Raw genomic sequence first — 13,337 nt, 5'->3', positions numbered from 1 at the left:
GAATTACACGTTCAAATTTGTGAGGCAGCTTAATAGTTAAGATCTCAAAGGACATAAGCAGAAAGTTTCCAACTCAGAAACAATAAAGGAGGGGGATAAAAAGCAACAGTGAAGTACCATTTTATATTTGTTCAATTAGAAAAGTAGAAAAAATTAATAACACATTAGGATGTTGAGGTTGTGCTCTGAGTGGTACATTTATATATTTTGATACTTTCAAAAGGCAATGCACCTGTGTGTACCCAGAGCCATAAACATTTATAACCTTTTTAAAATACTCTTCAATATGGTCCCTCTAGTCCATAGAATTAATCCTAAAAAAATAATCCTTTTTAAATGTCTATCGTAAGTATTTTTCAAACATACAGAAAATAGAATAGTATAATGAATCCCCTTTACTAAAGGAGTATTTTAACAGAAGTTAAACAAGTATGTCCACAGTGATAAATTAAAAACCATCTATGCAACGGAAAATGTCTGAATAAATTGTGATTTGTCTTCAGATGGACTATCGTGTAGTAATTGAGATGATAAATATGAAAACCGAAATTGTATAAAGTATGATCTAATGTTTAGTGAAAAATTCAAATTTAAATTGTGCCTACAGGTAATGACAATAGGGTAAGAACATTTATTTGAGCAAAGGTATTTGCTGTGTGGGGGTAGGGGGATGATGAATTAGGTTTTTATTCTCCTTGAATATTGTTATATATTTTTACAATGAAAAGAAATGAGAGAGATAGTCTAGTCTCCACCCCCAAAATCAATCAATGAATAAGCATTTGTTAGGCATCTATTCCACAGGTAATTTGTGTTAAGAGTTGAATTAAGAAGTGGCAGGGGATAGATTTGGGGGCAGGACTTGATTTGGGGGCAGAAGTTGGTCCCTAAGAGTCTCAAAGACTCTCAGAATGTCAGAGCTATATGGGACCAGTCTAATACCTTCATTTTATAGTTGAGGGCCCTGAGGCCCAGAGAGGCTGTGATTTGCCCAGAATAACCCAGCAAAAGCCTGGCTAGTCCACATAGGAGTAGGCACTCTCACAGAGCTAACTGGCGGGCCTTACCTCAATCCCCCTAGCTCAGGGCACCTCCACATCCCTGAGTCACTGCCCGTGGGTGGAGAGAAGGCAGCCAAACAGAGGACACTTTTCTAGTGCAGAAGCAGGGGGGAGGGGGTGGCCCGAGTGGGGACAGAGGGCACAGGGATGTTGCTTCTAGGTGGTAACCCCCTGTTTTATGATGATCTCCACAGGACCCTGAGTGGGCTCAGCCAGACCCAGCCCTCCCAGCAGCACATGGGGCTGTCCCGGACCGTCCGGCTTTACCCAACCACCGCAGCCAATGGTCAGCTCACCTCCAATGCCCTGCCCGCAGGGCCAGGCCTTGAGCGGAGAGATGGCGCCCAGCAGGCAGCGTATCTGGACCACCCGTCACCCCCCTGGGGTAAGGATGCCCTGTCTCAGGGTCCTAGGAGAGCAGGGCATCTAAATCTCTGACCTTCTCATCCTCACCTTTGCTTCCCCTCCACTATCACCAATGGGCTGAGGTTCAGCTGCCCCTCAACCTCTCAGCCAATCAACCAACAGTTGCCAAGGGCTTGCTTTGGGCCAGTCTCCAAGGGTCCCAAACCAGCTGATCGGGGACTTTGCCCTGTCACATATCCTGCCTTTGCTTCCTTGTATCCAGCTGCGAAACTCACCTCCCTGGCCCTGGTCCTTCTACCTCTTCCTTCCTGCAAACCGCAACCTTCCCGGACCAACCTGGCCAGATCCTCCCCTGGCAGCCACAGCAGGGCCTCTGCTTTCTAGAGGAGACAACTGAGCATCCCTGTGGGTTCACACTTTGGCACATTCTGGTCATTGCCCAACAGTCCTTTCCTCTGTGCCTGCTCTCTCTCTCTCTCTCAATCTCTTTCTCTCCCAGTATCTCTCTGTCTGTCTCTCTCTCTCATCCCTCAGAGCAGTTACTCCAAGCTGCCCCTACTTGCCCATGTCCCATCCCATGAGCACATGGATAGGCCGCCTGCCACCCCTTGGAGAGCTCCTCGCCTTCCTGCCCATCTGTCCCACTGTGCTCACCACTTCCTTACCTAAACCCTAGCCTGAGCTCACTGCCTTTCCTTTTTCCCATGTTAAAAGTTAAGGTAACATTCACGTAAAATTGACCATTTTAAAGTGTACACACCAGTGGTTTTTAGTGTATTCACAATTTTGTGCAACCGCCAGCACTATCTAATTCCAGAACATGGTCATTGCTCCACAAAGAATGCCCCTGCCCATGAAGCCCCTCTCTCCCTCTCCCAGGCTCCGGGCCCCACTAGTCTATTTTGTCTCCGTAGATTTGCTTATCTTGGACATGTTGTAAACAGAACCTCCACAGAATGTGGCCTTTTGTGTCTGGTATAACTTAGTATGATGTTTTCAAGGTTTATCCCTGTCAGTACTCATTCCTTTATATGGTTCATGACCTCCTTTCTTGCTATCTTGGAAAGGGGATATCACCCTTCTTGATTTCTCTAGAATGCTAGACCATCCCTTGTCTTATCCGCACTCTCTCCCTTCTCCCTCTTCAGCCTGCCCCCTCTCCTGGCCCCTTCCCATCAGCAGATCCATGTAGTGACAGTGCCCATTCTCACACACAGGTTTGCACGCGCATACACCCCCACAGAGTTATTTCTTCACTCCCTTTGGGCTTCCATCTCTCTGCCTTTCAGGGGACAGCTTCTTGAACACACGACTACGCAGACTTTTGATACTTCCCTCCTCAAGCCCTCGCCCTGTGCCTTCCCTCCCTGGGCTCCCCATGCTGAATGAATACCCCCCACCTTTGTATTTCCACTGCCACTACCTGTGTTACATAACCAGCTTGCGTGATCACCCTGCCTCCCCTTCCACCTGGACACTCCAGCTGGGAAGGCACCTCTTTGATCTCTTACTGAAAATTTTCAAAGGTCACCACTACCCACCAAATATAGTGCCCGCCCTTGCTCTGGCAGCCAGGGCACTCTGCAACCTGACTCTAGTGATTCTCAAAGGCTCTATCTTCCTCTGCTTCTCTTAGAAAACCCCCCACTGGCAAGTCAGAGCTACAGTCAATTCTCTGCCCATGGGTTCAAAGCCCAGCTGCGGCACTTGCTAGCTGTGTGACTTGGAGCAACCTAACCTTGTCTGGGCCTCAGTTTCCTTAACTATAAAATAGAAACATCAGCTTGGTTATAGGACCATTGTCAGTATTCAGCTATTGTAACCCTCAAAAACGCCAAGGATCTAATTGTTAAACCTAAAAGAGTACTCACTCAAGAAGATAAAAGGTTAATGTACATAAAGCATGGGCTTAGTGGTTGGCACACTGACATTTCTCAATAAATGTTGGACTGTGAGATTCTCAAAGGTATTACCCTGTCCCCACTATGCCCCCACTATGGGATCTTACTTCTAGTAGGTACTTAGCAAATGCCCTTGGGATGGATTCACCCCTGACCCCAGGGGCCTTTCTAACCAGCCTCTGGAGGTCACAGCTGTGCCTCTCAGCCCTGCCCCCTGGACCCAAGCCCTCTCTCTGCAGGGCTGAACCTCACTGAGAAAATCAAGAAGATCAAGATCGTCTTCACTCCCACCATCTGCAAGCAGACTTGTGCCCATGGGCACTGTTCCAACAGCTGTGAGCGCGGTGACACCACCACCCTGTATAGCCAGGGCGGTCATGGGCATGACCCCAAGTCTGGCTTCCGCATCTGTGAGTCCCTTCCCCCGACTCAGGTGGTTCCCAGGTCCTGGGGGTTGGGGGCAGAGGGACAGGCCTGCCTTGGGCAGGAGCCCAGACCTTCTGCAGGAAGGAAGCCTCCTACTCTCAGAATGGGGCTTCTGTGAGTGGCCACCAGTGCCACAGAACGCTGGACCCTCACCCAGTGCAGTTACAGCCTAGCCGTGTGACTCAAGGCAAGCCCCAGAACCTGCCTGAGGGCCTGTCTCCCCCCCAGAGAAGTGAGGGCATTAGTAGTGCCACTGGCCTCCTGTCCCTCCCAGTTACTGTGGGGTCCAGGGCCCTGGCATGAAAGGGCTTTTTAGAAAGGCAAGGACTGGCTCTCATCCGCCCTTCCTCACTCCCAGCCTCCTGGAAAGCCCCTGCCTCTCAGGGTGTGCTGGGCTCCCCCAGCCATCCAGATTTGAGCCCCCGCTCCCCTGCTTCCCTGGCCCCACCGGCCACGTGGTGGGGGCCGCCGTGTTCTCCGACCACCGGTCACCTCGAGGCCCGTGTCCCAGATTTCTGCCAGATACCCTGCCTGAACGGGGGCCGCTGCATCGGCCGGGACGAGTGCTGGTGCCCCGCCAACTCCACCGGCAAGTTCTGCCACCTGCCCTCCCCGAAGCTGGACGCAGGGCCGCGGGAGCGGGGCTCCCGGCTCGGGGCCCTGCTGGAAGGCCCCTTGCGGCAGTCCACCTTCACACTGCCCCTCTCCAACCAGCTGGGTGAGTGTGGGGCTGCGGGGTGCGCTGGGGAGCGGGCGTGGGGGTGCTGGCATGGTGGTGGAGGGCACGCCGGCTGCCTCCAGTCCGCACTCCCTCCTTCTCTGCTCCCGGGGCTCAATTTAGTTCATTTCCTAAACTTCTCTTTGCCTTTCCTCTGAACTCAATTTTTTTTTTTTGCCCTTGCCCCCTACTGGGCACTACGGATGAGACCAAACAGTATCAAGGCAGGGTCCTGCCTTCAGGGAACCCTCCATCCTGGACAGGAGAGCGGGGCGGGGTAGGAAGGACAGCATCACCCTATAAAATATGTCATTTCCCCTGCCTTCTGCTCTCAGGTACCAAGTAAAGGTACCAAAAATATAGACTTCTAGAGGAGGTCAGGGGGTGGAGAGCCCCCCGATTGTGCTCAGGAAGGCTAGATGGAGGAGGGGGGGCTTCAGCTGGCCTTAAAGGGTGGATAGCCTTTGACTAAGCAGAGAGGGTGGGAGGTGGGGCCCTGCAGGGTCTGTTGGGCCAGATTTCAGGGGTTGTACAGGATCGTGGGGGCAGGTAGAAAAACCAGGAAGGTGGTTTGGAGGTTGAGAGATCCTTCCTCAGAAGGTGCAGAGTGAAGGAGTTTGTGCTCCATCCTGTCCTCACTGGGGAATTGTGCTGGGGTTTGAGCAGAGAGTGGAGAAATGGAAGGAAGTTTCTGGGGAGACATGCAGCCAGTGGCCTGCCTGGCCCAGGGCTGGTGCTGGGGCTCTGTGGCCCGGCTCTGACCCAGCCCCTGTGCCCAGCTTCCGTGAACCCCTCCTTGGTGAAAGTGCATATCAACCACCCGCCGGAGGCCTCTGTGCAGGTCCACCAGGTAGCACGGGTGCGGGGCGAGGCCCCGGAGGAGAACAGCGTGGAGACCAGACCCTCACCCCGGCTCCCTGCCAGCCCCCGCCACAGCCATTGGGACGGCAACAGCATCCCCGTGCGGTCTGGAGAGGCCCCTCAGCCGCCACCCCCTATAGCACCCAGGCCCCCTGGACGGCTGGGCCGGTGTTATCTGAGCTCCGTGAATGGACAGGTGAGAGCACATCCCCCGCCGTGGCCCTACGGACTTCCAGAATAGTGCCTGCCCCTCACTCTGCCCCTTCTCCTTCTCTCTCTGCTCCTCATCCTTACGGAATAAATGTCTGCAGCATCTTCCATTCCCCATATGGGAAAACTCAGGATATAACATTGCCTGAGCAACGAGAGGGCTCCTCCCTACCTTGGCTCTGCTGGGTACTTGTTATTGCCAGGCATTCCAAAGAGAACCCAAAAGAACCCGCCTCTGGAAGGGCACCAGCATCCTCTGGTCCCAGTAAAGCCTGGCCCATCCTGGAGCTGAGCCTGGGACTCCCTGTGCATGGACAGTAGGGCTGTTAGAAAGAGTATGGTATTGAGTTGAGATTGGGGTCACAGAGATGTGGAATTGGAAAAGGCAGGTTAAACCCTAAAGCCTTGGGGCTAAAAGATGAGAGAGCCTCCATCCCTCCTGGAGGCATCCATAGTCAGTGATGGGAAATCAAGAGAGTTTTTCTGAGTCTAGGCACCTAAAAATATGGGCTAAGCCAGACCCAGGATGATTTCTGCTGGGGTTGCAGTTTGTTGTTTCCAGAAACCCCTCCTGACTTTAGGGAACTGGAGGATGTAGGGAGTAGCCAAGGGATAGGGACTCTGAGTCTCCAGATCCTCCTTGGCCTTTTAGATTGTAGTATCCCTGAGCCTAGGCCCTGTTCATGGGGAAGGCTTGAATCATGGGTGAGTTCCTTGGACTCTGATGGAGGAAAGCCCATCCTTTGGGACCCTCTGTGGGCTGGGGACATGGAAGGGGACAGTTTGCAGACCTGCACAGAACAGATCTTATCTGGACGTCCCCAGGCCCCAAATATAGGGTTTGGTGGAATGGAGTGTAAGTTTCTCTGCTTCCTTCCAGGACATCACCTGACTCTCTCTCTCCTCCCTTGGGTGAGGCATCCCTGTAGCAGGATATTGGGGTTGAGCTCTTGCCTCAGGCTTTCCTGAGACATCTCTGTGCATGGCAGGGAAGGGAAGAGGGTATGATTGGTGTCCATGGCTTCTTTTCCAGTGTGCCAACCCCTTGCTGGAGCTGACTGCCCAAGAGGATTGCTGTGGCAGTGTGGGAGCCTTCTGGGGAGTGACCTCATGTGCCCCATGCCCACCCAGACCAGGTGAGTGCTAGGTGCCAGGGTGTAGGGTTATGGATGAAGCTTTCCCAAGGCTTGGCCTCCACTTCATCTCCCACCAGGGTCTCAGATGCCAGGCAGTTAGAATGGGCTGATAAGCTGGGCAGGCTTTCCAGATCTGCTTTTGAGGGTGCTTCTGGCTGGTGGCTAAGGCTCTGGACAGCTCATAAGGCTCGAGCCCAGAGGCAGCCTGGACTCTCTGCTCTATCTGATTGCCTGGGAGGGGCTCCTTCTTCTTGCCAGTTGTTCTTGCCCAGATTGTAGGGATCCCATCTCATGCAGGGCCCTCTTCTGCCCCTCAGCCCCCTGCCCAGGCATCAGAGGCTCAATGATCTTGATTCAGAGACTGAGCATTTCCCTCACTATCTCTCTGGAGGGGCCTCCATGCCTCTTCTTCACCTCCTCACCTCCTGTTTCCTAACCCTATTGGGTGTCTGTCCCAGAATGTCCTTGACCTTGGGATATGGGAAACCCTCTTTTGGATGGTAGGAAAAACCTAATATGTATTCATTCATTTGTTCACTCATTCCTTCATTTGTTCAACAAAAACTTACCAGGAGCCTTGTGTGTGCCAAGCACTGAGGATTTGGGAGTCAGCAAAATGACCATTCATGCTGCTCTCCTAAGGTATCGATCTTATAGTTGGGAGGTGGGTGATGAGATGCCTGTGCCTGACATTGCTTCTGCCCACCCCGCCTGTCTTTTCCCTCTGGGCTCTACTCCTAGGGCCTGGGCCCAGGCCTGGCATGTATTTCTTTTGCCTGTTAACAGTCAACTTGGTGAGTTGGCTTTGTAGGGGGCTGGCCTGGAGCCCAAAGGTGGGAGGGACAGGGCTGCTCCTAGCTTCAGACTTGGTTGTGGAGCAGTGACCATATTTTCCAAATTAAAAATAAGTTTGGACGATTTTGCAGTATGATGGAGCTTTTGGTGAAGCAGCAGAGGGTAGCATTAAGCTTCCGGGCTTGAGCATCCAACACATAGCAGGTACCAGCCCAAGCTCTGCTGGCTCACCTCCTTCTCTGCGCCATCTCCAATCTGCAGGATGGAGATGGTAATGGTGCCAGCGGGGCTGCTGTGGAAAGTAGATGAGGCATGTGCTTACATTAGGTCAGCAAACAGTAACTGCTATTATTATTGCTACAAAATATCCCTCCACAAAGGGAAAAGGGAATGGACCCACTACCCCACGAAGAAGAGGGTCTTGAGCTGCTCAGTGTCTCCCCCTGCAGGCCAGAGATGGTCTCACCACTTTTCTTCTTCCCCTGTGTCCCCTCCTCCTTCCTGGTTAGGCTCACCCTGGAGACTTCCACTTCCCACATTCCATTCAGTCAGTGGATTTTACATTAATGGGCCTTTACATTAATTAATTACATTTGGAGCTCCTAGTGTGCAGGCCCTGGCAAGACAGTGGAGACTGAGGTAGAAGCGGTGCCTCCTTTCTCCAAGCGTATGGTCTGGAGTATGAGGGGAGGGGCATATACAGATAGCACTAACTAGACAAATGCCAAATGCTGTGGGAACACGGCAGCCGGGACCACAGATAGGTCCTATAGCACCTTTGTACAAATTAGAGAAAGGTGCCACTTCCATTTGTTCAAAATAGCCTTTATAAATATAAATGCCAGCAATTCTCTTAGGTGTGGTGCTTTTGTGCAGTGGACAACCTGCACATCTGTTCACTGTGGGGTAGGGGATCCCAGCTCAAATTTGCATATCAGAGAAAGTTTCATACAGGAAGTGACATCCAGGATGAGGTCTGAAGAATTGTTAGAGTCAGCGAAAGAGAGGGGGAAGAGCTTAACAACCCAAGGAAATTGCATATTCAGGTGAGACCAAGAGAATGAGAAACTTTTCCTGGAGCACAGCACACCCAAGGCTGTGCCCTCACCTCCTCCCTGTCCCAGTTAGCGCCTCCTACCCTCCCCACCCCCACCCCACCCCCACTGTGCTGAGCACATCTCAGCAAGCTGGGCACCAGGGTACAAACCCTGGAATGTCAAGCATTCCGGCACACTGAGCAAGAAATAACAAAGACCAGGGAACGTAAACACTTAAAATACATTAAAGTGCAGCTAGACATTGTATAGAGACGGGGCAAGACGCTGAGGAACCTTGTTTGTGTTGACAAGGTGCCAGACACCTAGCTCCACACCTGAGCCTGGGGCTGGGGGTGGGGGATGTTTCTCTAAGTAGACACGACAAGCAAGCTACCATGCAAGAGTCCAGGGAAGAAAAGGTGAGCTGCTGGGGTGGGTTTGGGAATAGTTGGCAAGACAGACAGGACTTCTGGGTTCTAGAACATTCCCAGGCCTGGTGGCCTTGCCCCTCTGAGCCTCTCTGTCTCCTTTGACGAAATAAAGCTGTATCCTTCAGAGAAGGGCTTTGTCATCCCCAGTGATTCATCTAGCAGAATCAGGGGGTGACGGGAGTGAGAAAGCTAGCAGCTATGTGACCTCGTGGCTTCCCCCAAATCACCTTTTGGCTTCTGAGGCTCCATGCTGGACTGTCAAAGAAGGCCCCTGCAGAATGAGGCTATTTCTGATGAGGAAAGGGACTGTGTTGAAGTCTCATTTACACGGCACAGATAAATCCCTTTTCTTCTGGAAAAATTCTCCAGGGCTCTCTTTCTCAGAGAGATGGCTCAGGGAGTCAGTTTAGGTCAGCCCATGGTCTCCACCCTTCTCCCTTCTGTCTGAGTGACAGATGCAGCTGACCTTCCAGGACTCAAGCCTGAGCCACATCTTCCTGAGCTTGGGGAGTTTTCAGAGCTTCTGCAGATCCCCTTGCCAGGGTCCAAAGAGCACACAGCTCTCAAAAGCCACTCTGATTGAGGCCACATTTTTTAGTTTTTGTCTGAGAGAGACAGACATCTGTGTTGACTGGAAAGTTGGCCGCTGCCCCATCTGGCTTGGCACTGGCTGTGTCAACCCCCAGGCCCCTTTGCTGGGGCAGGCGGTGCTGGCATCCTGCTCACAGCCCGCACTGGTGGGCTCCAGCTGTTTGCCACGATCGGCTATCCATCTGCCTGGCATGCGCTGAGTTCACCTCAAAACCCAGGCCCCTCCCCATATCTCCAGGGACTGCTGATTCCCTTGCTCTGCCCCTTCAAGGAGTTCTGCATCTTTCCCTCTTAAAAACAATAATAGCCACCAGTTGCTGAACATTTACACCATGCTGGGCTCTTTGCCCGCCTGATCCCTTTAAATTGATGCAACCACGTGCAAGCTAAGGATCTTTATCCCCACTTGACAAATGTGGACAATGAAGCTCAGAGAAGGCTGAGCAACTTGACCAAGGTCACACAGCTGGACAGGAGAGCCAGGCTTCAAGCCACAGTATATCTGATTCTCAGCTGATCAGGATCTCCCTAAATCATTCTGGGGAGACTTGCACCCGCGTGAAGACAACAAAAACCAGGACACAGACTCAGAGTGCACAGCCAGGAGGGGGCCGCCCAGGGTCGTGTTTCATGAGTTATGTGCACACGAAGGGCAACATCCCTCGAGAAGATTGGGACTGGCCAGACAGGCAGGGGAGCAGCCTGCAGCTCAGGCCTGTGAGTCCACGGAGATGTGCCAGTAGAATTGTCCCAGAGAGAAGCCGGTAGGCTTTTCCCATGTGCTTCTGGAGAGCTAAAGCTGATGCGTGGATGCTTCTGGTGAGCAGAGCTCAATCTGCAACTGAGCACAAGCTTTAATAGCTTATTAAAAACTGCAGCCTATCAAAACCCAGTGATATAACAGGGTCCTAGAAGTACTTCGCTCCCCACCACCGAGAGGATGCCTACTAAGAACAGGTTCGTAGGAGCTGGGAAAGGAAATTGATTTTTGAGGGAATGGAGGCTCGTATGTATGTGTCTGAAAATGTATTTGAAACCCTGCATAGAAAGAACGCTTTGGTTTGCCTTGGTTTGGTCAGGGCCCTTGCCACGGGACCATTTCAGGTGAGACCAGCCCCCCTGGAGAAGGTGGGGTAGGTGAGGGGATGCAGGCAGTTGGCAGGATTTGGAGCAGGGAGCACCAGGGCAAGTCACAGCAGCAGCGCTGTTATCGTCACCATCACTGTTAGCAACCGTGTCTTCAGAGAGCTCACTAAGTGCCAGGCACCATGCTAAGTGCTTCCTCATTCCACCGCATCCTGACCATGTCTCTGAGAGTTGGGTGTGACCGGCTTCATTTTACAGATGAGGAAATTGCGGCTATGTGACCAGAGACCCCTGCCTCTAACCAGCCTGTGATCTACCTCCTAGGCTGCTTCTTGTGTACTTGGCTTGGGGAATTTCCTCAACCAGAGGACCCTGGCTTAGGGAACATCTGTGTTGGGGTGGGGCTCCTGTTCTCTGGGACTCTGGGTGAGACGCCCAGTTTCCTGCCCTAAAGAAATGGGATTTTTCAGAATTCTAGTTGTTGGGCTGAAAAAAATAAAAAAACAGTGTGTCTTTGGCTCAGGGATGTCCTGAGAGCTTCTTCCAAGGGACTCGAGGCCTCCTGGGAATTGTGCCTCAGCTCATGTTAGCACCCTCCTTATCCCAGGGCAAGTGTCACCAACACGTGGCATCTCCGGCCTGGAGAGGTCGAGGAAGGGCTAGGGAGGGGTTGGGTGGAGTGGCACCTCTCTGAACCAGGGTCTGAGCCTCTCCACCTCACTGCTTCTGGTGCCCAAGATACCTTCTTTGGCTTTAGTGCTGCCCAAGGAAGCAGTCAGAGCCCATCTTTTGGTGGGATTTCCACAATTCTTGGGGTAGGGGGATCCATTAGAACTTCCCCAAACCGGAATATCTGGAATAATGAACCTTATGACAATCACCAATATGTGACAAGGATCAGGCTCAGAGTTTTGCATGCTCGTTTACTCTTCACAAGAGCCCCAAAGAAGGAATTGTCACCCACATTTTACTGATAAGAAAACTCAGAGGTGTTGAGTAACTTGCCCAAGTGTCTCCAGCCAGTGAGGGGCAGCAGCCAGCTTGCTATCCTTGAAACTGTGTTGCTGGAAGGAAGGAGAAAAGGAGGAAGGAAAGAAGGAAGAAAAGAAGGAGGAAGGAAGGAAGGAGGAAAGGAGGAAGGAAGGGAGGGAAGGAGAGAAGGAAGGAAGAGGGAGGAGCTAAGTCTCGAGTGCATCTACAAGGACTGTGCCAGGCACGGTGCTAGCTTCAGTCTGACATTGACTGTTTCTCAGTAAAGTGGACCTTCCCAGCCCATGGAACTGAGTTTCTGTCCCCACTTCTACAGATGAAAAATTAAGACTGACAGAGGTTAAGAAATGTGCTTCGGGTCACACCGCTAGTCAGAGTAGAGCCAGGAATTCAGTGTGGCTCTGGCTGCCCCAGAACCCACACTTCTTCCATTGCTCTGGGGGACTGGAAGGTTCTTTCCAGCTCTACCCACCCGAGGTTTGCACATCAAGGACTCAGCTCCAGTCGGCTCACATGCCCCGGTGCGTCGAGCCCAGCCTCATCCGGGGTGTGTGAATATGTGTCTGTCTGTCTGTTCTCTGGCAGAGCAATGTGTGGCAGGGTACCCTCCAGAACTCCCTGCTGTGGCCAGCTGTCATCACAGGCTGAGATCAGCGTGGCTTGTAAACAGCCCCGTGGCCAGACATATGTCTCCACCATCTCCTCCCTGAGCTCTGTCGTAGAGTCAGGGCCAAAACTGTCTCCAGCGATTAGTCTGTCCTGGTTGAGGCCTCCTTGGGAGTCCCAGCAGCCAAGGGGGAGAGTGAACAGGGCAGGGGCCCCTCTCCTTCCTTCCCGGGGGTGGGAGCTGGCCCAGGTACAGCAGTGAGTAGACAGGGCTGAGGTCAGGGGCCAGGAGACCCAAGGTTCTGCCCCACATGACCACGATCCATAACAGGAAAGGTCTGCTTTATGGGCTTCACGGGCATTCTGTGATGCTCAGACTCCTTGGAGTTAGGGTTGATCCCCGCTGACCCCTCCACAGCTGCTTGGGCTTTCTCAGGCCTAAGGGGCCCAACTGCAAGGTCACTGGCAGCTCTCCATGTGTCTTTTTGAAGCACCTACTGGAAACACCACTTAGCCACTCTCTTTCCAGATCCACTTCTCTCTGCCTTCTGACCCCTGTGTTCTCCTTGTGTTGGCTGAGGAGCCATGGGGGGTTGTGCAGGTCCTGCTGCATTGCCTTTATTCATTCTGCTTGGCACTTTAGTGGTAGACCTTCTGGAACATTTACCCAACATCTGATTAGTCCTCTGGCCATCTGTGACCATCAGTCCTCTAGTCTGTTTTCTGACCTCCTCCTGGGCATCTCTGCCTTTATTTTTCCCATTTGCTCTCCTGATCCTGTGTTTAAAAAAGGGGGAGAAGAGAGGTTCCCAAGAAGGGTAATATACTTCCTAATGGGCACACGTCTCCCTGTAGCCTACAGACCTTAGGATCCCTGCCTAGACAATTCCTGAGGCTTGGCATGAGTTCATTCATTTATTTACTCAGAGGCGGTAGAGAGGAATGGTTCAGAATCTATCCTCCGGAGGCAGACTGCCTAGGTTCATAATCCCAGCTCCCTCCACCAGCTAGGAGACCATGGGCACGTTTCCCAACCTCTCTGTGACTCAGTTTGCTCCTCCATAAAATGGTGATAATATTACTAAGTTCCCTCAAGGGCTGTTATGAAGATTAAATAAGTTA

At 52.2% G+C, this 13,337-nt stretch overlaps 1 protein-coding gene across 2 annotated transcripts in view; it reads left to right on the top strand.

Annotated features, from left to right (window-relative positions):
• Positions 1–13,337, top strand: part of LTBP2 (latent transforming growth factor beta binding protein 2) — a 99,808-nt gene that overhangs the window by 46,953 nt on the left and 39,518 nt on the right. For both annotated transcript variants that reach the window (XM_072762038.1, XM_026008596.2), the window contains exons 4-8: positions 1,256–1,446; positions 3,568–3,738; positions 4,266–4,472; positions 5,252–5,529; positions 6,577–6,679. In XM_072762038.1, the coding sequence (XP_072618139.1) occupies positions 1,256–1,446; positions 3,568–3,738; positions 4,266–4,472; positions 5,252–5,529; positions 6,577–6,679 (950 nt within the window). The remainder of the gene's footprint in view (positions 1–1,255; positions 1,447–3,567; positions 3,739–4,265; positions 4,473–5,251; positions 5,530–6,576; positions 6,680–13,337) is intronic.

Source organism: Vulpes vulpes, chromosome 6 (genome assembly GCF_048418805.1).
Source record: "Vulpes vulpes isolate BD-2025 chromosome 6, VulVul3, whole genome shotgun sequence".
NCBI lineage: Eukaryota > Metazoa > Chordata > Mammalia > Carnivora > Canidae > Vulpes > Vulpes vulpes.
The sequence above is the reverse complement of the archived record's forward strand: the minus strand, read 5'-3'. Positions and strand labels throughout refer to the sequence as shown.